This window comes from Quercus suber, unplaced genomic scaffold, assembly GCF_002906115.3.
Source record: "Quercus suber isolate HL8 unplaced genomic scaffold, Cork oak 2.0 scaffold_370, whole genome shotgun sequence".
NCBI lineage: Eukaryota > Viridiplantae > Streptophyta > Magnoliopsida > Fagales > Fagaceae > Quercus > Quercus suber.
The window spans coordinates 649478-671919 of NW_027069822.1; the positions used below are offsets into that span (position 1 = coordinate 649478).

The following is a 22442-nucleotide window of genomic DNA, read 5'->3' on the forward strand; positions in this document are numbered from 1 at the left end:
ATCGAAATAATAGAAATTTGAATGATGATTTTATATGGGGGTGAGGGAGGGGGTAGGCAATGCAATTAATCCATTTAATTTTGATTATAATATAGATTCTTTGCATTTCAATCGAAAAAAAAAAATGAATAATGATTTTATATATAAAGAAGCTATCTTTAGAATCTTGAGGTGAGGTTGAAAAGTCTTCATCTTTTCCTTAAAAAAGGAAGGAAAAGAATTTCCAGCCCATCATTTCTCTGAAACCCCCCATCAAAGAGAAAAAGCTGTCTTCTTTTCTTATATAATAACCTTGGTCTTTGCCTACTAGCTTAGCAAAATAAAAAACCTTTAGTATTCAGCGACATATTTTTTTTGCCACGTGTCAGGATATACATTCCGTGATAAATTTTAAACTAGATCATATGCATGCATTTTAAGGTGAGCCAACCGTTACTCCGAAATCCACCCTAACAAGATACCCTAGGAAAGGAAATCGTGTTCAAGTGTCCTCTGTCAAACTAAGACTTATATCTTTCAAATGATTCTCTTCCTAACCACTAAGCTGCAAATTTCAAAAAGCTCAAAAAGCCTCTTTTGAATGTATATTGTTTAGTTATAAGGAAACTTCATTTTGCTTTCAATCAACCAATGACTTTCATCTCAATCATTGGAATTTATTAGGATAGTAGCTTCTTTTTCTTTTCTTTTTTCTTTTTTCTCTAATTAATGTGATAGTGTATTTGGATGCTTTTTTTTTTTTAAGTTTATTTGTTTATTTAAATAAAGTTAGTTAAAGCATAGCCTAGCAAATAAACTTTTAAAAAACTGCACAGTCAAATTAACTAAAAAGTCCAATGAAAAAATCAATAACAAACAGACTCATGTGATTGATATAAAATCACTTTTATATTATATATGTACCTAATACTAATACTACTTTTATTATTCACCAATTCTAATATGTCATCAAAGTTTTAATTGATAGCCAAGTGGTAATGACATTGTTTGTGATGTCTTATATATGTAATTCAAAGTTGAAACCATACCCATCTACCAATTAAAATAAAATAAATAAATTATAATATATCAAACTTTAATATATATCCCTATGCACCCTTAGTAGGAAACTAATAAAAACAATCCGGGGACTTTCCCATCCAGTTCGCTAGTGAGGTATCAGTTCTCCTCTTCAACAAGCAATGTCCATGTATTCCACATATTCTCTTCACTTTCTAGACTCCAATGAATCGCATTGTCAAGTCTTGCCGAACCTTTTGAATTTAATAAAGAAACAAAGAAAGCTTCTTTCCTTTCCTCCCAAGTCCCAACATTATATATAAGAGTATTGTTGCATTTATGAGAGCAATACGAAGCTTGAAAGAAGTATAGAGAAAGATGGGTACAAGGGCTAGTATGATTCCAATCATAAACAAAACTTACTGTTCCTCTTCACAGGTTGTCCTTGTAGTTAGGAGGAGGCCACATGTGACAAATGGAGGAGGTTTTGTGGTAACAGATTGTAACCAGAAGGTGATTTTCAGGGTTGATGGGTGTGGTATTCTTGGCACCAAAGATGAGCTGATTCTGAGAGATGGAGATGGCCATGGTGATGGAGATGCTTTGCTGCTGATCCGCCGAAAGGTACCTAATTAAATTTGTACACCACAACCAAGTTTTATATACACACACACACACATGCAGACATGCATTAATTTAAACGTCTTTGATATTTGGCATGGTAATTTGGATGGCCTCAAGGACTCAAAGTGATGGTGATGCTTTGATTCTGATCATTTTTTTCAAATTTATATGTAGCTTAGCTAGTAAGTACCATTGGTCTATTTATTTCAAGTGAAATAAAAAAGGTTATTTTTAAAATTTTAAATAACACGGTATGATACATTTTTAAACCTGTAATATTTGATTTGAGTTATGAAATAAATATGTTTGAAATGGAGAAGATTTTATTCTCTCAAAACTATGGATTAGAAGGGAGAATTGGGGAAAACCATCGTTGAGGAACATTAGTCTCCAGTACAAGAACATGATTCCCTAAAACAAGAAATGCCGGTGGAATTGTCAATCCATACATGGACTAGAAATATAAGCCTGCTCATTGAAGCATTGCCTTAAGATGTTTAGGATTTAAAAAAAATCTTTTTTGGTTTCTTAAAAGAAAAATTCTTGAAAAAATAATCATATTACAAGTATTCCTTTTCTGATGACTTCTTGAGCAAGCATTAAGGCATATACACAATATATTAAGCATCTGTTTCGATACTATTTATTATTGAAAACTAAAAACCTTGTAGCAAAATAATTTTTAGATGTGTAAATAGTGTCATGGGACCCAGTTTTAAAGTTTGATTTACATTTTTTCGTACTTACGAATTCTGTGAACAGTGCATGGGACCCAGCTAAAAAACGCACAGCACAAACTTATACTAAGAAATATTTACACGTTTAAATAACCAAAAAGATGAATTTATTCTTGTCGTCTGACTTTTGACATCTTTCTCTCCTTTTTTTTTTTTTTTTTTTCTTTATACTTTTCTTTAATTTTAAAAAAAAAAAAAATAGAAGGGTGGAATGGTCGAGGCTCTAAGCATTTACAAGAAATGGAAAGGTTACACTTTTGATTATGAAGGGTCTCAAAAGTTAGTTTTCAGCTTAAAAGAACCCAACTCCTGTTTGGTTAGGAACAATGCAATGAAAATCTCCACGGAACCCAGGGTAAGCAACAAAGATTGGGACTTTACGATCAAAGGCTATTTCCCAGATAGAGATTGTAGCATCATCGACGGCAAAGGCAACATTGTGGCGCAGGTAATTGAATTGATACTATTCTGGCTATAAACTTGTACACTGCGATGCTCAAATTAATTAATATCAATGTTGTCTGAGGTTTTTTCATAAGGATTTGTTGTTTATGAAGTGCAGGTTGGAGTGAAGAAGGAGGTGCAGGAATTGATGGCTAGCAAGGATCTGTACCATGTGGTGGTGAAACCAGGCATTGATCAAGCTTTTGTTTTTGGTGTCATTGCTACTCTCGACTATATATATGGTGAATCTACGAGGTGCTAATTAATATAGCAAACGAAATAATTAATGTTTTTTGTCACATCAGAATATGAGAGAACAGAAGTAATTCTCCACATATAACTGATGCTATCATGTAATCATGCCTTTTACCTACCCTAAAGTTTTAGGACTATGGTATGGCTTTATTGTTGATTTTTTTTTTCCAAGTAATATATTATTCCGTTTATTACATTTGTAGTAATTATAAGAGTTTTGTATTTTAGTGGTATTGTTCAATTTTCTAAATAAAGAGAACTTGAGCTGAAATATATTTTAAAGTTTTGGAATGATTTTTTTGTGAATTTTGAAAATATTATTAATAAGTGACAGCTCCATTGATTACTTTTAAATAAATACGTCAGGTAAACTACTATAATAATTCAACTGAGATTGTTCAGTAAAGTAAAAAGAAAAGAAATATCAATGGAGATTCCTTTTACATTAAAAATTTTTCCAATATATTCAATTAAAAAAGGCATAAACTTTACATTTTTTTTTTCAAGATTTAGAAGAGTGTTGGTAGACAATCTTACACTCCCCCACTTAATTTTTGGACTTGTGCTTGCGACATGCTGATTTAGACGAAACACGCTTGCTTTTGCACCAAGCCTAACTTAATTTTCATACTCCACTATCTTGAAACAAAGAATCTTAGTGAATAGCGGACACAATGCAAAAATATTGTAATTATTAAGTATAATGGGTTACAATGCAAACATATTCTAATTAAAAGTATAATGGGTCCATCACTTGGATTTCCAACGACAGAAAATAAAGAAAATTCAATTCCACCCTCAACACCCGGCCCCTTCCAAAAACTTTTCTTATTCAATGGTTTCAAGAGGCGTCTCTCTTACAATATACTATATGTGAGTTTCACATGTTGCGAGAGGAAAATCTTATAAAACCATCTTATCAAATATCATACTATTACCATGAATTAGTCATGCACTATTAGTTAATGCTAAGAACTAAAACTACCATAAGTAAATAGGGAAGCATCAGTAGTCTAATTGCAGTTGATTTCTAAGATTTGAATCAGTTCTAAAGCTTAGAGGAGTCCAAAAATTGAATTGACAATGATATATATATATATATATATAATACGATAAAATATCATATTTGAACTTATGACATCTTCTTTACCATTAAGTCAAGTCATCAATTGTTTCTCAAAAAAAAAAAAAAAAATAGTTAAGTCACCAATAAAATTCTTTATAGTATAATTAGAATTTGATCCTAAATTCCTTATTCAACAATACAAAATTTAAATAAAAAAGAAAAACTTTACCATTGGACTAAATGACTTCCACAACAAAAGTAATAAGGAATAGGCAATCATTTGAGCATATTCACGAGGAGCCAACTTAACCACCAAGCCAGGGAGATAAGGTTGATGTCTCCATGCTCTAGCATGGCCATCTTTGAGTTTGAGGATGGAGTGCCCTTTTGTTTTTGGGGTAAGAAAATATTTTGTTTTTGGTAATTGAACAAAAAAATCAATAGATCATCTAAATAATATGCAATGACTTGTATCCTTAGCATCCTTTCTTGTGAAGCTCATCAAAATTAAAGCTTCTGTTGTACACAATGCATGAAAGAAATTCAACGAAACAAATATTGGTTATTGAGAATTAGTTTTGCTTCCTAAGAAGTCTTTCTTGTCGATTCTTTTTTTTTTTTTTTCTTTTGATGCTTTGAAAGTGGATAAGCATTCAAAGAAAATGAAGAAAAAGAATGCACTAAAGATTCATGAAAAATATAAAAATTTGCCAGAAAAATTAATTACGTTATTATTTTCCTCTAAAATGTTTCTAAAACTAGTTCCTAAGCTAATGTTTTTAGGACATTCCTTAACATTTCCGTACATTAAAAACCAATACAGTGTCTTTACCTCCTTCTTCTTCTTCTTTTTTTTTTTTTTTTTTTTTTGCAGTTATTATGGATTGAATGACCTAGGTTGAAATTATATCCATTCTAGAAGAGAGTGGAAAGATTATTATTGATTAGAATTGAAACTGACTATGATAGATAAAAATTTTGATTTTTATAACCAGTAATAAAGACGCATATATTATGGTCATAAAAATATAGACTTGGGCTTAAGTGGATTATATTCCATTTTCTTTGAAAAGTTAATTCAAATATTTTATTTATTTCTTTTATTTTATTATTATTATTTTAATAATGATCTATCCAGTTGCCGATCCATCAACATAAACATTTTTCACTTGACGTTTCAACTTTTTAAGAGTTTTTGGTCTTATATAGCTGCTATCTTTCATTTTTGAACTTCCATTAAAGGCTGTATCCAAAAACCAACATTTGTAAGTCCATCCATTTTGAACTTAAGCAGAAAAGATAAAATAAGAAGCTTCGTGTATGTATGACACTGTCATTTTATCATGTTCAGAATCATTCTTGGCTAAAAGATACACAGGCACTTATTAATTTTCAATATTACCAGTTCACCAAGTACCAACGACTAACCTGGGCAGTTTTATTACTTTTTTAAGTTTTAACATAGGTAAAAACGAAACAACATTGATGTACAGAAAAAAGGGGAGAAGCTTAGAGTGAGATTTTTGTGATTCTGTGCAACTATACCATACTTTCAGGAATAAATGGTCGGATTTTGACTATCATTTAAAGGCAAGCAAAGTACAATCAACTAATTTTCGCAAGGATCCAAAAACTATACATTTGATTTTCAAACAACCATGATCTAACCCATGATCAAACTTTCCACATGGACATTCAATGCAATTTCATTGTTGATATGCAACAAAACGTCTACAGCAAAGATAAAATCACCCCATGTGCAAATACCAAGCGTCAAGCAAAATGAAACTTCTTCCAAGAAAATCGCATAAAAACACTCAAATATGGTGCACTAATCCAGATTCAGAGCCCATTGAATTGGTATGAATGTGTGTCTGCAAGCTGTATCTTCATCTATGAGAGAAAACTAATAAAATAAAATAAAATTCGACATATGTGCCATCATTCCAGAAGTTTGATTATATCAATCTAATTATATCAGATGTCTGCCATTAACAATCAACAAATTAGAATAAATTGACTTCTAAATTCTGACATGCTCAATCGAGAGAGAGAGAGACAGAGGGAGAACGAGAGGGTGTGTGTTGGGGGGGGGGGGGGAGGTGCATAACAAGAACACTCTCAAGTCATTCTATAACCAGCGAATGTACAATACAAGATTGTTTAATTGCTTCTTGTTATTGGATGGTTTCTATAAGTTACCAATCTATATATCTATATATATAATAATAGGTGGAGCAGAGAGAAAATCCAATTAGATTTTAATTGGATTCTCAATTTTGTGCCACTTGTCCTAATCAAAACTAAAAAAAAAAAATCTAATTAGATTATAAATTTGACTCTAATTTTGTATCATGTATCTTATCTAAATTTTCTAATTTTTGTGCCCAAATAAATGATGTATTAACATTTAACACGGAAGCCAAGAAAACTACAATGATAATGCTCATTAGCCTAAGTTAGAACATCTTACCTGCACACTTTTATGGGTGATCTCAATAGAGTTTGGAGCTCTTCTAATCCCACAACCAGAACCAACGAGAAAGACTATAAAAGTAAAACATCATCTCCTCCTAATTTCATATCGTCATCCCGTGTCTCCTCCTCTTTCAACCTCTACCAACTAGATCCACATACTTCCCTCTCCTCCTCCTTACGGATTTCTCAGAGTAAGGCCGGGTTCAAACACAATGTTCCATCCTACTCTTCCTTACTTCACACTCTCATACATTAGTGCTTCATTGGTGCCTCTAAGAAGATTCCAAACTCAATAATCAGTTTTTATTTTTTAATGTCCCTTTATATATTTTAAATAATAAAATGCAATATTCTCTTTTTTCTTCATTGTAGCATCACTTAAATAATAAAATGCAATATTCTCTTTTTTTATTCATTGTTTTATCTAATGTTATCCTATGTATGATAAAAAAAAAAAAAAAAAAAAAAGAAGACCAATAGCATTACTTAAATAATAAATGTAATATATATTTTTCATTGTTTGATTTAATTCTATCATCCATGTGATAAACCAAAAAAAAAAAATTGGCTAATAGCATCATTATAATTAACCAGTCTTGTGCGATAGCACGGAGTTACATACTAGTGTATCATAAAATAAAACACAATTGAATAGAGACCAAGCAAGATTGTTTAATTGCTACTGCATGAAGTCATAACATTGTTTGAAGTCACTTAAGCACAATATCAATGAAGCTTACTGATTATTAATGGCCTATTTGGACATAAAATGTCTAAAGACCACTCGATATAGTCTAAAACAAAGACTTCAACATTAAGCATGGATATCATGTAGTTGCAGCCACACAGATACCAAAATTATTTTTTGCTGCAACAAGTTGGGTAGAATTTAAGCCTATATGACCGAACAGATTACAGACAGCACTCCAGGTAATGCAAAAAAATTGAAACAGCTAACTCAGTTTCTCCACAGACTGTATTATACACTAATAAACAAATCTAAATTCAAGTGTACATTTTGGAGAGATAGCGTCCAAAGTGTATGAGCAGGAAGCTAAAGCCTAAAACAACAATTGCCATATGAAGATTTCAGTGTTCAAAAGAATAAAAGAAATAGAAAATGATGCGCCAATATTGTAAAAACTTGAGTTTCACAAATTTTAAGAGCAAAGAGAAATTTAAAAAAAAAAAAATATATATATATATATATACACACACCATCCATTTTGCAGCCATCATATCACATTTAATAATCTTATAGCACTAAGCAGATCACAATGATCAAAACTGGATAAAGATGAAGGAGGTACAAGAGCTTAGATAACAGATAGAGGATAAATTTCTTCTGGATCAACATGAAATTTGTTATATATCATCAATGATATTTACTTTCATTTGCTATGAGACACAATTTATGGCATTAACACTGCCATTCCTACTCGACACTAAACCCGGTTTGCATGAGTTTAATCTAATATAGGCACAAGGATGAACCGACCACCATCAAGAGGAGCTGTGCTCTCGGGTTCAGAAATCATCAAATATGACCATGCTAGTGATGAATACACAAGTCGTCAATGGGCACCTATGACTGACACAACACCCATGGATGTGCTCATCCTATAAGCGAGAAATATTAGATAGATTACTATAAGGCCAACTCCTAACACCTTGTTAGGGCGCATATCATTTCCTGGTAACACAACAAGTGACCAAATAAGTCCTGCAGTTAGAAATCCCATAGTAAAAACCAAACTACTATCTTGGGGAACCATGTATGAGGCAGGTCTCTTAGACCAGGCTCCAAGCAGCATTGAGATCCCCAAACCAGCAAGCGTGTTGAACATAGGCCCTGCAAAGCATCCTGACATGGCTATCTGTACACCATCTCCACCATTCATTGCCAGTGCAACATTTGACATTAAATCACCCATTGAGTTTCCCCATGCCAATACAGTTACTCCAAGTATTGATGGGTTAATTCCAAAAATTACACCAAGGCCACCAGCAAAGCAACAAGCTCATTTGCAACAATGTAGAACCAGATAATGCTCATGAAAAATCCTCCCAAACCCATGGAAATAAAAATTTGCGAGGTGCTTCATCAGGTCTTGTGTATAGATATGCAAGAACACCAAATATACCACCCAAAACAACACCAATAAAATATGCTATTTGTCCACTCAAAGAACTCACATCATCCTGGGTGCTCCACAAAAATGCCAAAGGAATGGGTGCAAATGAAGCACTTGCAATAGCATACCCTTTTGACCAGCGCTCCTCCTCAACTATTGGTATTGTCAACCGTCTCGGGAGTATCAACGGCAGCTCCAGCAGTGCTAAAGTTTTTGAAAATGTGCAGTAAGCACTTCCATTCTCCATGTCCTCATCATTCGAACCCCAATAGGACTTCGGACTCTCTGAACCAGCCTTCATGCCCTGGTTTGAATAGATTGCCACATTTGAAGCCCACATCCATTGAGGCAACTTACTTTGGAGATGTGGTACCTCACTTTGAGAGTCAGATTCAAGCAGTGAGGCATACATAGAATCATCATTGAGATTGATCATATCACAATTTAGTCACATAAACTTTTCAAAGGTTAGATTTTAACCCTTTAAAATTTGAAATAAAATTAAATCATTGAGTTTATTTCGACATAACCCTAATGATTTCATTTTCGCTCAAACTTTGGGCAATCAAATATAATAATTGAAAGTTTATGGTCTAAATTGTGATAGGGTCAAACCGCATAGAGTTAAATTATAATTTATCATTGTTCTTTCCTAAGTAAAGGAAGGACAAAAATAAGTGTACATGTGGCAATTCATGTTGATGCGTCGTGTTTATGTTGTGTCAAAGTAGAGGTATTCTACTACACTAGTCAACCCTTATCCAAACTTTGTAATAACTATTAAAATCCCTCAATCTTAATATGACTCATTTATTAAGCAGGCTGACTGGACCTGACCCATTGTAGGGACCTTTTTTATGTACTGTGCGTTGAGCTGCCTTTTGTGGTAATGGGCCCGAGTATTTTGAGTAGGAGAGTTGAGACCGGTCCAACGGTAACTCAATTTGGGCCGGCTTATGCACAAACTATGCCTTATTTGCCAAGAGCATACTTATGGTAGGCAGAGCTGTTTCAAATGAGTTATGGCAGACATATATAATAACAACAACAAAAAAAGAGTACACTGACTTTTTAATAGAAAATGACTAAGTAATCCCTATTTATGAAACATAATCACAGTGATAACAATGGTTTTTACAAAGAAATAAAGAAGTAAGTGATAATATGAGTTAATCAAGAATAAATATGAATCAAGTTGAGCTTGGTCCATAGAAGCAAAAGACCAAAGAGGAAGAACGCTTTCTCTCAATGCAACTAATCTCCCAAGAAAAATCCTGCTGTGGGGATTAATGGCTTTGAGGGAACTGGACCTAAATGGTTAGTGCCCAAAGGAATCCCTTTTACTTTTTTGGAAGAGAGTAGGATTTTAAGAGGGAGAGAGGGAAATCGACCTACTAGTGCATGCCCACCGTATTGACTCTCTATGTTTTCTATTTTCTCTCTTATCTTTTTCTGTCCCTTGTTTTTACTTTCCTTTTATTTTATTTCGTGATCTTCTCCTGTTTTTTGATACCGTTTCTAGGCACGGCAATGGTCTTCTTATAGTGCCTGCCGCGACCAGGTTTTACTACTTTACCCCTTAACCACCTTTGTCTGGTCTGGGTGTACCTGCCAACCACCAAGGGTTCGTCTATGTGCCACTCCCCTTTACTAGACAAAGGCAGGTTGTTTTATTCATTAGTTTGCCATGACACCCTTTCCTGCCACGGTATAGGTGCTTTCTTTCTCTATCCCTCAGGGCATCCACCTAAAGGTTCCTCCCTCAACCTTGCTTCTTTTGGGTGGTTTGTCATCCCAGCAGGACGTATCCCCCAAAAGAGCTTGGACAGGAGCCGCAGAACAGGTCTTTTTCCCTCTCCCCACCACCAAACCATACCCCCCTTTACCTCTGACCCATGACCCCACCACGTCTCATATTGGTTGGGTACAGGCTGGTGGTGTTTGGGCCTTGCGCGTGCTTCCTTTTCATATATATCCAAAATTTGCTTACTGCTCATGCGTTTGCCGCGGTCTGGAGCTTTATTTGCACAGTCTGCCGCTCTTCTTTGTCCTTTTATGTGGGCCGTTTTATAATTCATTGTTCCCCTTAGGGGCTGGGCTTCATTTGATACTGAGCTTCACATTTCTTCTAGCCTATTTCTTGATTGTCATCATGTCCTGCCATATTACTTTGTCATTCTTATTCTATTGACTTGATCCTACCAGGCCTTTTTTAGGCTTGCCGTGTATTCTTTCCCAAATAGCTTAGCATGACCATGAGCTTTCTTACTTTTGGGCTCCTGTGTCTCTTTTGTTTTCCCTTGGGTATCCTTGGCCCATTTACTTGCCTTGAGCTTCCTTGGCCCTTTTTTCTAACTTTGTGTTCCCATAGGCTTTTACTAACTTCATTGGGTTTTCCCGGCCCAATTACCTCATTCTCATCTTTGGAGTTTATGGGCTTGCCATCAATCCCTTACTCTCTTTGTTTGCATTACTTTGGGCCTACCGCGGCCGATTCTTTCTTTTCCACATCGTACACTGCCCATGGGTTTGCTATTCGCTATTTCTCTCTTTCCGGGCTCTTTTGAGCCCATTTGCTTTCTCAAGACCCATTTATTTATTTTATAGACCTATGATCCATTATTCCTGCCGCTTAGACCTAATGGTTCTTGTTTTCTATCTTTTCACCAGCTTTTTTTTGGTCTGTGTTGCTGGGCTTCTTTTCTTCTTTATGACTTCTCAAAAAATGGCCCTCAACATCCATATAACATGCTTAAAATACATTTTTTGTTGGGTCACTGAAAGACCCATTTCAACCCATTTTATAGAATTTGACAAAAAAATTATTAACATATTTTTTTATTTTGTAGTCATATAAATTCTAATAAATAAAATAAATAAATTATACACAAATTGCATTTTCATAATAATGTCAATTAAAATACTAATATCTTAAAATCTAAAATACAATGAAGTTCCACCCAAATTTAAAAAATACATAGTGAGCGTTTGGATAGGAATTTTCCTGCGTCTAGCGTTTTGTGTTTTCCTCTCTTTTTTTTTTCTTTTTTTTTTTTCTTTTTATTATGCACGCGTTTCAGCTTTTAGAGACAAAGAGCGCTGTTTCGCACTGTTTACTCATTGTCACGGGACCCAAAATCACTTTATTCAGAAAAAAAAAAAATTTAAAAATGGGTCACATGACACTATTCACATATTTAAAAATTATTTTGTTAAAGTGTTTTCAATTTTTAGCAAAATAAGTTGTATCCAAACGGATCTATAATCTAAGTCAGGTTGTTTTGGTTGATTGCAAGTCAAGCAAATCAACACAAAATTGACTTGTTTATTAATTGTGTCCAAACGTGTCAACCTATTTCGTCACGAACCCATTTACACCAAACATAAACCGGTCAAAAATTTGTTTTATTAGAGGGCCGTGTCAAATATTGCCACCCTTACATGGGTAAATTATATTTATTGTCTTAATTTCAAGTTTATTTTAAGATGAGCACTACACAAAAGTGACTTATTGGTGTAGTTTTGAATTAAATTTTTGTAATCTAACATATGATGTGCTTTATAAAATGAACTATTGTTTAATTACAATGACCGAAAAGCAAATTGTTAGTTTGTGACACCATTTATACCATTGATTTTTTTTTTTTTTCCCGGCAAGTTTGATTATTAATCAAGACCATTTATACCAAAATGTATTGCTAGAGTCTACTAGCAAAATTGCAGGAGTACTGATATTTCAACATATTGAGGGCGTTTGGGTTCGGCGTCCACGTTTATCATTTCAGCGTTTTCTCTTTCTTTTTTTTTTCTTTTTTTCCTGCGCATAAACAGTAACCTCACATGGGTTTACTGTGCAAGAGACAAAAATTACTGTTCATGTACTGTTTATCACTGTTCATGTACTGTTTACGTAATAAAAAATATTAAAAATGAGTCCCACGATACTATTCACACATTTAAAAATTATTTTGTTACAGTATTTTCAGTTTTTGGTTTTTAATTTCAGCAATATTAAGTTCAATCCAAATGGACCCATTGTAAATGGACAGTCTATTTGAAAATGAAAGGATCATCTTCCTTGATATAATTTATGGCAAATGCATTGCACCCTACAGTTGCTGCACGTTGTACTTGTGCATTAAACGCTTGCAAATTTGGTGTTGTGCTTCCTTTGAATGACAATTCACAAGATGCTGGCTTGGACCTATTGGTACGTTTGGGCTAATGGGCTTCCCACTCGATGCAATTTACCAAGATGGGCGGCTCCTAAAACATTCTGGAAGTTTAAAATGAAATACCTTCATTATTCAACAGGACAGGACTAGGTCCTTCTAGGTTCTTTGCATCTTGGAACCAGTATTATATATTCTGAGAGTTGCTAAAAATTTGATTCGCATCTGATCTTTCCAAGTTTAATTAATTAAGTCCAAGTTTTTTTTTTTTTTTGAGAGAGTTTCAACCTATGGCGTCCGCTCCTGATAATTGCTCTTTATTATCAGACCAAGACACCAATCAGTTTTTGGTGTAGGCGGGGATTGAACCCCAGATCTCTTATACAACCATCAGAGACTTTACCAGTTGAGCTAACTGGAACCCACAAACTAACTGGAACCCACAATTAAGTCCAAGTTAAACAAACTACAGCTCTCTCATCTTTTAATGCTCTGAAATATGTTTCTCATGGCAAATGAGTTGTCAATGGCTGGGTACAAAAACACCCGAAAAAGAACGTAGGCACCATTTCCTCGCTAATTTATGTAGTATACTGTATATGTATTTGTTGTTGTGAATCTTGTGATTACAATATAGGATATCACTTAACCTAAAATTTTAAACCTTTCAGTTTGAGCCAAATTATGATATATGAACAATTCATTTTTCTTATTATTATGTAACGTGAAATTTCGCTCACACGTGTATATTTAACCATCTTTCCTTCATATGTGAATCTCTGCCTATCTATGAGCTTCCAGGCCTTTACTTGGACCAACAAACAAGTCCTACTCATTCCACTTTACCTATTAACTTTCTTTCCTTCACTAGTGTGTTATCTATAGGCCTCTCATATGCTATCTATGGGAACCTCTTGTCAATCTATGAAAAGTTGAAAATCATGTGTTAATTTATGGGAACTATGTGTCAATCCTGCATGCTCATTCATGAGAATCCATCCCAATCCCACACTTCCTTGTGCACAGGAACACCTCATGCTACAAACATGAATTAGCACCCATTAACAATACTCCTTCAATTGGCCTTTTATTAGGATCATTTGCGTGGACCTTTTAGGTTTCTTATGTCCCAGCTCCAATTGTGAATGGGAGACCCTGAATACTTCGCCACCTTACTACACATCACCTACAAAAGGAGCCTGAACACCTCGCCACCTTGTTGCACACTACCTTGAGCTATGATACCACTTATTGGGTATCAATCTAGCCTTGTGTGAATTAAGAAAAACAACCAACAATTTTAATCAATCCCCCAAAAATATTATCACTAAAATTACCAAGTCAAAATATCAATCTCTAGTAAGAACACAAAAATATCAAGGTTTTCAGACCCGGACCGTTCATTGAACCGTAAAAGGGAGAGGTTCAAGGTTTTTAAGGTCAAACCGAGGTCGAATCTAGGTTGAACCGTGATGACGTCATAATTAATTTTATAATTATTTAAAATATAAATAAATATATTAAATTTTTTTTTTTATAAGATAAATATATTAAATTAGTAAAAAATGAAAAAAAAATACTAAAATAGTCCAAGTAAATACAGAGTTCTATCTTTCAAATGTATTTTTTTTTATATCATAACTTTCATAAGATAAATAAAAAAAAATAAGAAATCCTAAGCAAATATAATAAACAAAACATATAACAATATCATAGTTGATCTACTAATTATCAAAAAGAAAATTATTAATTTACATGGTAATATTTACATAAACATTTACATTATAAACTAAATAAATGTGTATAATATTATATATTTTTTTATGTAAATATATTCAATGGTACACTTTATATAAATGTGCAATCAATTTATTACAATATCAACCAATAATTATTTAGCAAAAGAAACACACTTAATTTATCAAAACTACTGTTGAAGTAAACAAATAATAAACCACTGGTATCAAATTTAAATCTAACATAAAATATTATTAAAATATTAAAAAAGTGAGTTGATAAAATCAAAAGCTGCCGTGGTACACAAATATCAACAAAACTAATAATTAAATATAATAAATATTGGTGAAAATCTAAATTTATGTGGTCTTGATAGAGTGTGGTACACAAAGTGGCAGGCCTCATTTCCTAAGCTAGAAAGTGGAAACTACTTGTACCAAGGACATTCTGGCCTTTTGCCCTTAATTTTAAAAAAATTTAGCAATATGCCCCTGTTTTGAAACTATATAGGTTCGTGCGCCTGTTTCGATACTCGATTACCATAAAATTAAGTTTCAACGCGAAACTCGATTGGTTTAAAATCGAGTTATGCCCGATCAATCTCAAAAAAAAAAAAAAAAAAAAATTTGCATAGAACTCGAGCTCTAGGAACTCGAGTTTCATGTAAATTTTTATAAGAAACAAAGTTCAGGGGTCCTATAGTGACGTTTTTTAATCCCTATAGTGACGTTTTTAAGCCCTATGGTAGCGTTTTTCAGGGAAAATTTTTTTATAAGTCTGAATACCAGGTTCAGTGGCCCTATAGCGGCGTTTTTTAATACCTATAGTAGCGTTTTTCTGGAAATTTTTTTTATAACTCTGAACACTAGGTTCAATGGCCCTATAGCGGCGTTTTTTAATATCTATAGTAGCGTTTTTCTGGAAATTTTTTTTTATAAGTCTAAAAACTAGGTTCAGTGGCCCTATAGCGGCATTTTTTAATACCTATAGTAGCGTTTTTCTGGAAAAAATTTTTTATAAGTCTGAATACCACGTTCAGTGGCCCTATAGTGGCGTTTTTTATACCTATAGTGGCGTTTTTAAGCCCTATAGTGGCGTTTTGGAACTCGATTTCCATTTAATCGAGTTTCATGCAATTTTTTTTTTTTTTTTTTAAAGTTTGATTGGGCATAACTTGATTTTAAACCAATCGAGTACTTTAAGTAACTCAATTTTAAGGTCATCGAGTATCGAAACAGGGGCACGAACCTATATAGTTTCAAAACAGGGGCATATTGCTAAATTTTTTTAAAATTAAGGGCAAAAGGCCAGAATGTCCCTTTTACCAAATAGATAGATAGACTTCAAGTCTTCAACAAGCAAATGACATAATGAGATGAGAGTTCTCAGCAAAGAAACAAGAACAGTGAGAGACATTGCTCACTAGTCGTCGACTGGAGGCTGCAGAAGACAAGGATTGAAGCTGTGACTGGCGTCGGACGACTTGTGGAGGCAAACATTTGAGTTATTACAGTGTGGACATTGCGGCTGTGTAAGAGAAAATTTTAGTTTTTTTTTTTTTCCTATTTTGGAGGGATCTTGTAAAAGGAGTTTTTTTTTTTTTAAGAAAGATTATTGATTCATTGAAGATTAAGTAATTCTTATACTGCTATTTCTTTTTGGTTTTGTGTATCAATTGATTCTTCTTTTGCCTTCTCGGATTTTCTTAACAATGGCGAGGCGTTGTAATTTTTTTTTTTTTTTTGCTTTTTTAAGCTCTGATATGAACCATGAGAACTGTCTACGGTTTTTAAAACCGGGCGGAGGGCGGTTTGACCGCGGTTTCCACGGCTGACTGACTTATTTATTTATGCTGGTTTTGGAAGATAAAAGAACTGTTTTAATGAACGGTTCACGGTTAACTGGGTCAGACCATACGGTTCAGTCCGAATTTCAAAACCATGAGAAATATATGTGAAAAACATTTTCTCCTTAATATGAAAAATTATGGGACAAATTTCGAATAATTTACTATTATAAAATCAATTAAAATATATTCTTTCAAGTTTATGCCTAATTTGAGATCTACACCAAATACAATAATATATTATTTTGTGCATGTCTCAAGATTAAAGAAAATCTCCTTATTTTCTTTACCCTTGCACACACTCATTGCACTCATTGTAGTATCTTCTTATTTCTTCACTTTTTAACATCACAAATAAGCCTCACAAATTCTCCTTGATTTGTGTGTTTTACAAAATAACATTGTTAACAAAACACAAACCTTGTTATCTCTCACCTTGCCTTACCTTCCAAGAAAAAATTCTTTTTTTCTCTCTCTCTTGATTTCAGTATTTCACGCCCAATTCTATAATTTTTCCCCTCTCCTTCTAAGGAGAGTCCCTAGGCCAAGCCATAAAAATTTTTGTAGTATTATCTATTTAAAATACTCAAATCCTATTACTTAATGAATATGAAATACATTAATTCTTTAACAAGAATTAGGTTTTCCATCCACTCCAAAAAATAACATTTTCTTTCACAATAAGGAAACCAAAAAATAACCAAATTAAGTTTTCATTTTCAACAAGGAAACTCAATTAACTTTTCAAGTCACAATTGGAATTTGAGACTATATCCCAACAACTGTTTGGGTGTGGTTTGCGGCCACCAGGGACATGGGATAGTTGAATAAATAGTTAATTTATAGATATGGTGTGGGATCAGAGACAGAGCTATTCTTGGACCTGGGGGGGCAGTGGGCCCCCCCCCCAGATTTTCAAAAAAAAAAATTAGTATATATATAATATATTATTTTTACCATTTGTTTCAATAAAATTACACTTTACCCTCTTAACAATATTATTGATATTTTTAAATGCTATAGAAAAAATATTAGCCAACCACAAAAATTAAGCCCAAACAACGCTCCAAAATAAACACAAGCAAAAAAAAAAAAAAAAAAAAAAAAAGCAAAGTCGGTTCCAATTAGATATCTACCCAGCCTAGGAGTAGAAACCCTAACTTACCTTCCACATATAATAAAAGGGAAAAAAGAAGGGGATTTCTAAGCCATTCAAAAAAAAAAAAAAAAAAAAAAAAAAAAAGAAAAAAAAAAGAGGAAAACCTAACTTACGGCTGAACACAGAGGAGAGGAATTCGGCAGAGGGCACAGAGCAACTAAGCAACTAGCGCAGGAAGTCAGCCACAGCCAGTCAGGGACGCTATCACGCTGAGGCCTGGGAGCCTGGGGGCTGGGACGGAGAGACCTGAGAGTAGAGACTCTAAAGACAAAATATACTAGAGAAAGAGTTAAAAGAGGTAAAAATCTGATTCAATACCCATCTTTGTCTTTAGCATTCTTTTATAATTGAAAAAGTTGCATTTGATATTGACAAACAACACACACACAGCTACAGTCCATTGATGTTTTATAATATATATTTTTTTTCGTAGTTTTGTCTTTAGCAATAGTGAATGGCTGTGATGTTTTGTGATTTTTTTTAAAAATTTTTTTGTCTTTAGTGTTTTTGTCTATTAGTTAGTGTCTTTTAAAATATTAAAGTTGGATAAATAATTAAAGAGATTATTTGTATCTTTAGATTATTTGTATCTTTAAAATTTATTGGTTAGTTGTTGAATGTTTGTGTGCATAATATTTGTCTATTGTGTGTAATGATTGTAGATTATTGACCATATAATAACATAATAATTTCAAATTATATTTTATTTGTAGATTATGAAAAAGTCAACTACCATATTTGATTTTTTTAAAAGAAAAGTTTCAAATGATTTAGAAGCTAATATTAGTGGTGCAACATTGCCAACCACTAATGTTGAGGAAAATCCTGATGTCCCAGCCGAGGAAAATCCTAATGTCCCAATTGAGGAAAATCTCGACGTTCCAATTGAGGAAAATCCTGAACCTGTTGAGGAAAATCTTGATGTCCCTATTAAGCAAAATTCTCAAACAAAATTTCAAAAGGTTGATATGAGTTTGTTGCAATTAGAACTTGATCCTGGATTGCGTAGACAAATATATACATATCATGTTGATCAACGAGATGAGATTCGGCGACGTTACATTAAGTTGGGTCCATACCAGCCTCGTTTTAAAAAATTTTAAAAATCTAAGAAGGGTCAAAGCTTTCAAGGTTCTTGGTATGAAGATGATCGCTTTAAGTCATGGCTTGAATATTCTCCTAAAAAAGATGCCGCTTTTTGTCTACCATGCTTTCTCTTTCATAAGCCAACTGGGCATGACGGACAAAATGCATTCACAGTTAACGGATTTAAAAGTTGGAAGAAAGTTAGAAATGGTGAAAGTTGTTCTTTTAGTCTTCATATGGGGAAAGATCTTAACTCCACTCATAGAATTGCCCATAAAGCGTGTCTAGATTTGATGAACCAGTCTCAACACATAGACAGGGTAGTGAGCAATTTCACTTCAGAACAAATTGCAAATAATCGAGTACGATTGAAGGCTTCAATTGATGTTGTTCGACATCTTGCCTTGCAAGCTATTGCTTTTAGAGGTCGAGATGAAAGCTCTACTTCAACCAATCGGGGAAACTTTCTTACGACATTGGATTTGATGGTGGGCTATAATAATAATATTGTTGAAATAATGGCAAAAGCTCCAAAAAATGCCACCTACACATCACCTCAGATTCAAAAAGAAATTCTACATGTTATTTCAACCAAAGTGAAGAAGGCAATTAAGGAAGAAATTGGTGATGCAAAGTTTTGCATATTGGTTGATGAAGCTCGTGATGAGTCCATGAAAGAGCAAATGGCTGTGGTTTTAAGATATGTTGATACAAATGGCTTTGTGCGAGAACGATTTTATGGGATTGTTCATGTTATTGACACTGCAGCAGTAACCCTTAAAAAGGAGATATATCATTTGTTCTCTAATTATTGCTTAGATATCCAAAATATTCGGGGGCAAGGGTATGATGGTGCAAGTAACATGCGAGGTGAGTGGAATGGATTACAAGCTTTGATTTTGAATGATTGTCCATATGCTTACTACATTCATTGTTTTGCACATCGCTTACAATTGGCATTAGTAGGAGCATCAAAAGCAGTTGTCCCTCTTAATAGATTTTTCACTAAATTGATTTTGGTTATCAATAATATTCGTGCTTCATGCAAACGAATTGAGCAATTAAAAATTGCTAGAGCTTCTGACATTGCATATTTGATTGATATTGAAGAGCTTGAGACTGGGAAAGGACTTAATCAAATGGTCACTTTACAGCGACCTGGAGACACTCGTTAGGGTTCGCATTATAAATCGGTTTCTAACTTGATAAAGTTGTTTAGTCCAACATGTGAAGTTCTACTAAAAATTATGGATGAAGGAAATTCTTCACAAAAAGTAGAAGCAAAGTCCGCTTATGAGGTATTAATTTCATTTGAATTTGTCTTCATCTTGCATTTTGTTAATGAAACTATGGGGATCACGGATAAACTTTGTCAAGCTTTGCAAAACCAATCGCAAGACATTTTAAATGTTATGCATTTAGTTTCATCCACTAAAAAACTTATTCAACAATTTAGAGATGAGAAATGGGATGACTTACTAGCTACTGTGATATCATTTTGTAAGGAAAGTAGTTTAGATGTCCCTGATATGAATGCTTGTTATGTTGCAAGATTTGGTCGATCTCGTCATCAACAAGAGGACTTTAGAAATGAGCATTATTATAAAGTAGATATTTTTAATGCAGGAATAGATTCTCAATTACAGGAACTAAATCATCGGTTTAGTGAGCATGCCATGGAGTTACTTACGCTTAGCTCAGCTCTAGACCCTCGAGAGGCATATGAATCTTTTCAAGTCAGTGATATTTGTTCATTGGTAGATAATTTTTATCCAATAGACTTCACAGATGATGAAAAGAATGATTTGAAAAAGGAACTTGATCTTTATAAGTATGATGTAGTTCAGCATTCAGGGTTCAAGAATTTGAAAAATATTTCTGAATTGTGCCAATGGATGGTGAGAACTAGAAAATCAGAATATTATCCGCTTATTTATAGAGTGGTCAAGCTTGTGCTTACTCTTCCCGTTTCTACTGCAACTATAGAGCGGGCATTTTCAGCTATGAATGTCATCAAAACTGACCTTCGCAACAAAATGGAAGATGAGTTTTTGTTAGATGCTATGATGTTATTCATTGAAAGGGACATTGCTGCGACAATTAGTACAGATTCAATCATAGATGATTTCGAAGATTTAAAAAGACGGCAAGTTCCATTTTCATAAATAACTGCATTGTAATATCTTAAAAAACAATAATTTTGTGTATTTTTCTTTGTTGATGGTTTATTAAATGAATGTTTATTTGGAGTTTCATTTTTTTTTTTAATACTTCTGCCCCCCCTAACTCCAAGTCCTGACTCCGTCCCTATGTGGGGTGGGGTAGTTTATGGTGGCTTAATTTGGGTTGCTATTAAGTTTTGTGGTGTCTTAATGTGTTTGGGGTGATCATTTCAAATAGTGTGAATAATTCTTTTGAATGGATTTTTTTTTTTCATGAAATTTTTGGAAGATTGTAAATTGCATGGGATTGCTCCTTGGTATAGTCGGGTTGTGAATTGAGAATGTTTAGAACTTCATTATTTAACTTCATCTTCAAGGAATTGGGGGAGAGGAATTGAGAGAATGATTCTAAGGATTAACTTTATATTATTTCAAATTATTCTTTCTTTTCAAATCAAGCAACAAAGGGAATATATTGATATTTTTTCTTTCTTTCTTTTAAAAGAAATAGTTTGTGATTTGAATTGGGATGATGATTCATTGGTAAATAAATGGGTAAACACAAAAACAATCCTTGGGGTTTAGACTAATGATAGGCATTACTAAGACTTTTAAAAAATATCACATTTTCATCTTAAGCATAAACAACACTTAACACCATTTGTGCTCAATTCCCAAAAAAACTACTTGTGGCTAGGTTACGAGTTAATTTGCTTCTTGCACCAGCATGATGGATAGGAAATTTGAAATTAAATGTGTTTAAATTTTATCTTAATTGTGGGTAGGAATTGAATCTCATCAAAGAAGTTGGACCCATTTGCATATATCTAACAGTTGGTCTTGATTGCACAAATCCGATAATGACTAGATTGTTGTAGCTATATGCACAAGGGACTTTCTGGGTAGCATATGGTGGATGGATAATAACTAAAGATGAAGGAGGAAACAAAGGACTTGGAGGAGCATGGAAACTTTCAAAAAGTGTTCAGTGTTGTTCATGCTTAAAAATCAAATTGGATTTTTTGAAAAAATCTTGGTGGTGCTTGGAATTAGCCTGAATGAGCGCTTTTTTTTCCCCTAAATAATTTTTCCACCCAACATAAATATATAGTGTGTTTTTAAGTTTCAAGTGAGAAGGGGAGTAGAGGGTAGGGGGAAGGAGAGGAGAGGGGAGATGAATGTCCATTCCTCTTCTTTGGATGTTTTTTAAAATTAAGTAGGAGGAAAGGGAATAAATATCCCTAGCTTTTTTTGGATGTTTTAAAATTTAAGTATGGGGAGTAGAGGGGAAGGAAATTGTCATCTCTTCTTTTTTTTTCTTTTTCTTTTTTTGGAGAAAAAGATCATCATGAATATCATTCCAAGGCTAGTAAATCAACCATAACAACATTATTAATTATTGGAGGAACAAACTCCTACATGACTAAAAGCTGGAAAGAAAGCCTAGCTTTCTAGGCTAAACATAAATTGACAATTATAAACCCTTATTTGTGAATTTTAATGAAAATAATACAAATTGACATATAAGATTAAATTTGAGAA

General features: G+C 33.5%; 3 protein-coding genes across 3 annotated transcripts; 2 read left to right on the top strand and 1 right to left on the bottom strand.

Moving 5' to 3' along the window:
* Positions 1 to 1326: 1326 nt before the first annotated feature.
* LOC111996638 (protein LURP-one-related 6) lies at positions 1327 to 3268 on the top strand. The gene is made up of 3 exons (XM_024028626.2): positions 1327 to 1623; positions 2563 to 2808; positions 2923 to 3268. The coding sequence occupies exons 1-3, from the start codon at positions 1378 to 1380 to the stop codon at positions 3064 to 3066; spliced, it is 636 nt and encodes a 211-aa protein (XP_023884394.2). The 5' UTR covers positions 1327 to 1377; the 3' UTR covers positions 3067 to 3268.
* Positions 3269 to 7953: 4685 nt separating this feature from the next.
* LOC111996652 (cation/calcium exchanger 4-like) lies at positions 7954 to 9174 on the bottom strand. The gene is given in 3 exon segments (XM_065760500.1): positions 7954 to 8605; positions 8608 to 8673; positions 8676 to 9174. Coding segments are annotated over 3 exon segments (993 nt in total). The 3' UTR covers positions 7954 to 8177.
* A 3654-nt stretch (positions 9175 to 12828) lies between these two features.
* LOC111996653 (uncharacterized) lies at positions 12829 to 19913 on the top strand. Its single transcript, XM_024028644.2, has 3 exons — positions 12829 to 12948; positions 18366 to 18614; positions 18879 to 19913. Exons 1-3 carry the CDS (start codon positions 12829 to 12831, stop codon positions 19911 to 19913), a joined length of 1404 nt encoding a protein of 467 aa, XP_023884412.2.
* Positions 19914 to 22442: the final 2529 nt, after the last annotated feature.

Coding starts and splice junctions, on each gene's coding strand:
- LOC111996638 (XM_024028626.2), top strand. CDS start 1,378: ATGGGTACAAGGGCTAGTATGATTCCAATCATAAACAAAACTTACTGT. Junction 1,624..2,562: donor TGCTGCTGATCCGCCGAAAG/GTACCTAATTAA, acceptor AAAAAAAAATAG/AAGGGTGGAATGGTCGAGGC. Junction 2,809..2,922: donor AAGGCAACATTGTGGCGCAG/GTAATTGAATTG, acceptor TATGAAGTGCAG/GTTGGAGTGAAGAAGGAGGT.
- LOC111996653 (XM_024028644.2), top strand. CDS start 12,829: ATGGCAAATGCATTGCACCCTACAGTTGCTGCACGTTGTACTTGTGCA. Junction 12,949..18,365: donor ATGCTGGCTTGGACCTATTG/GTACGTTTGGGC, acceptor TTTTATTTGTAG/ATTATGAAAAAGTCAACTAC. Junction 18,615..18,878: donor CTCAAACAAAATTTCAAAAG/GTTGATATGAGT, acceptor CTCTTTCATAAG/CCAACTGGGCATGACGGACA.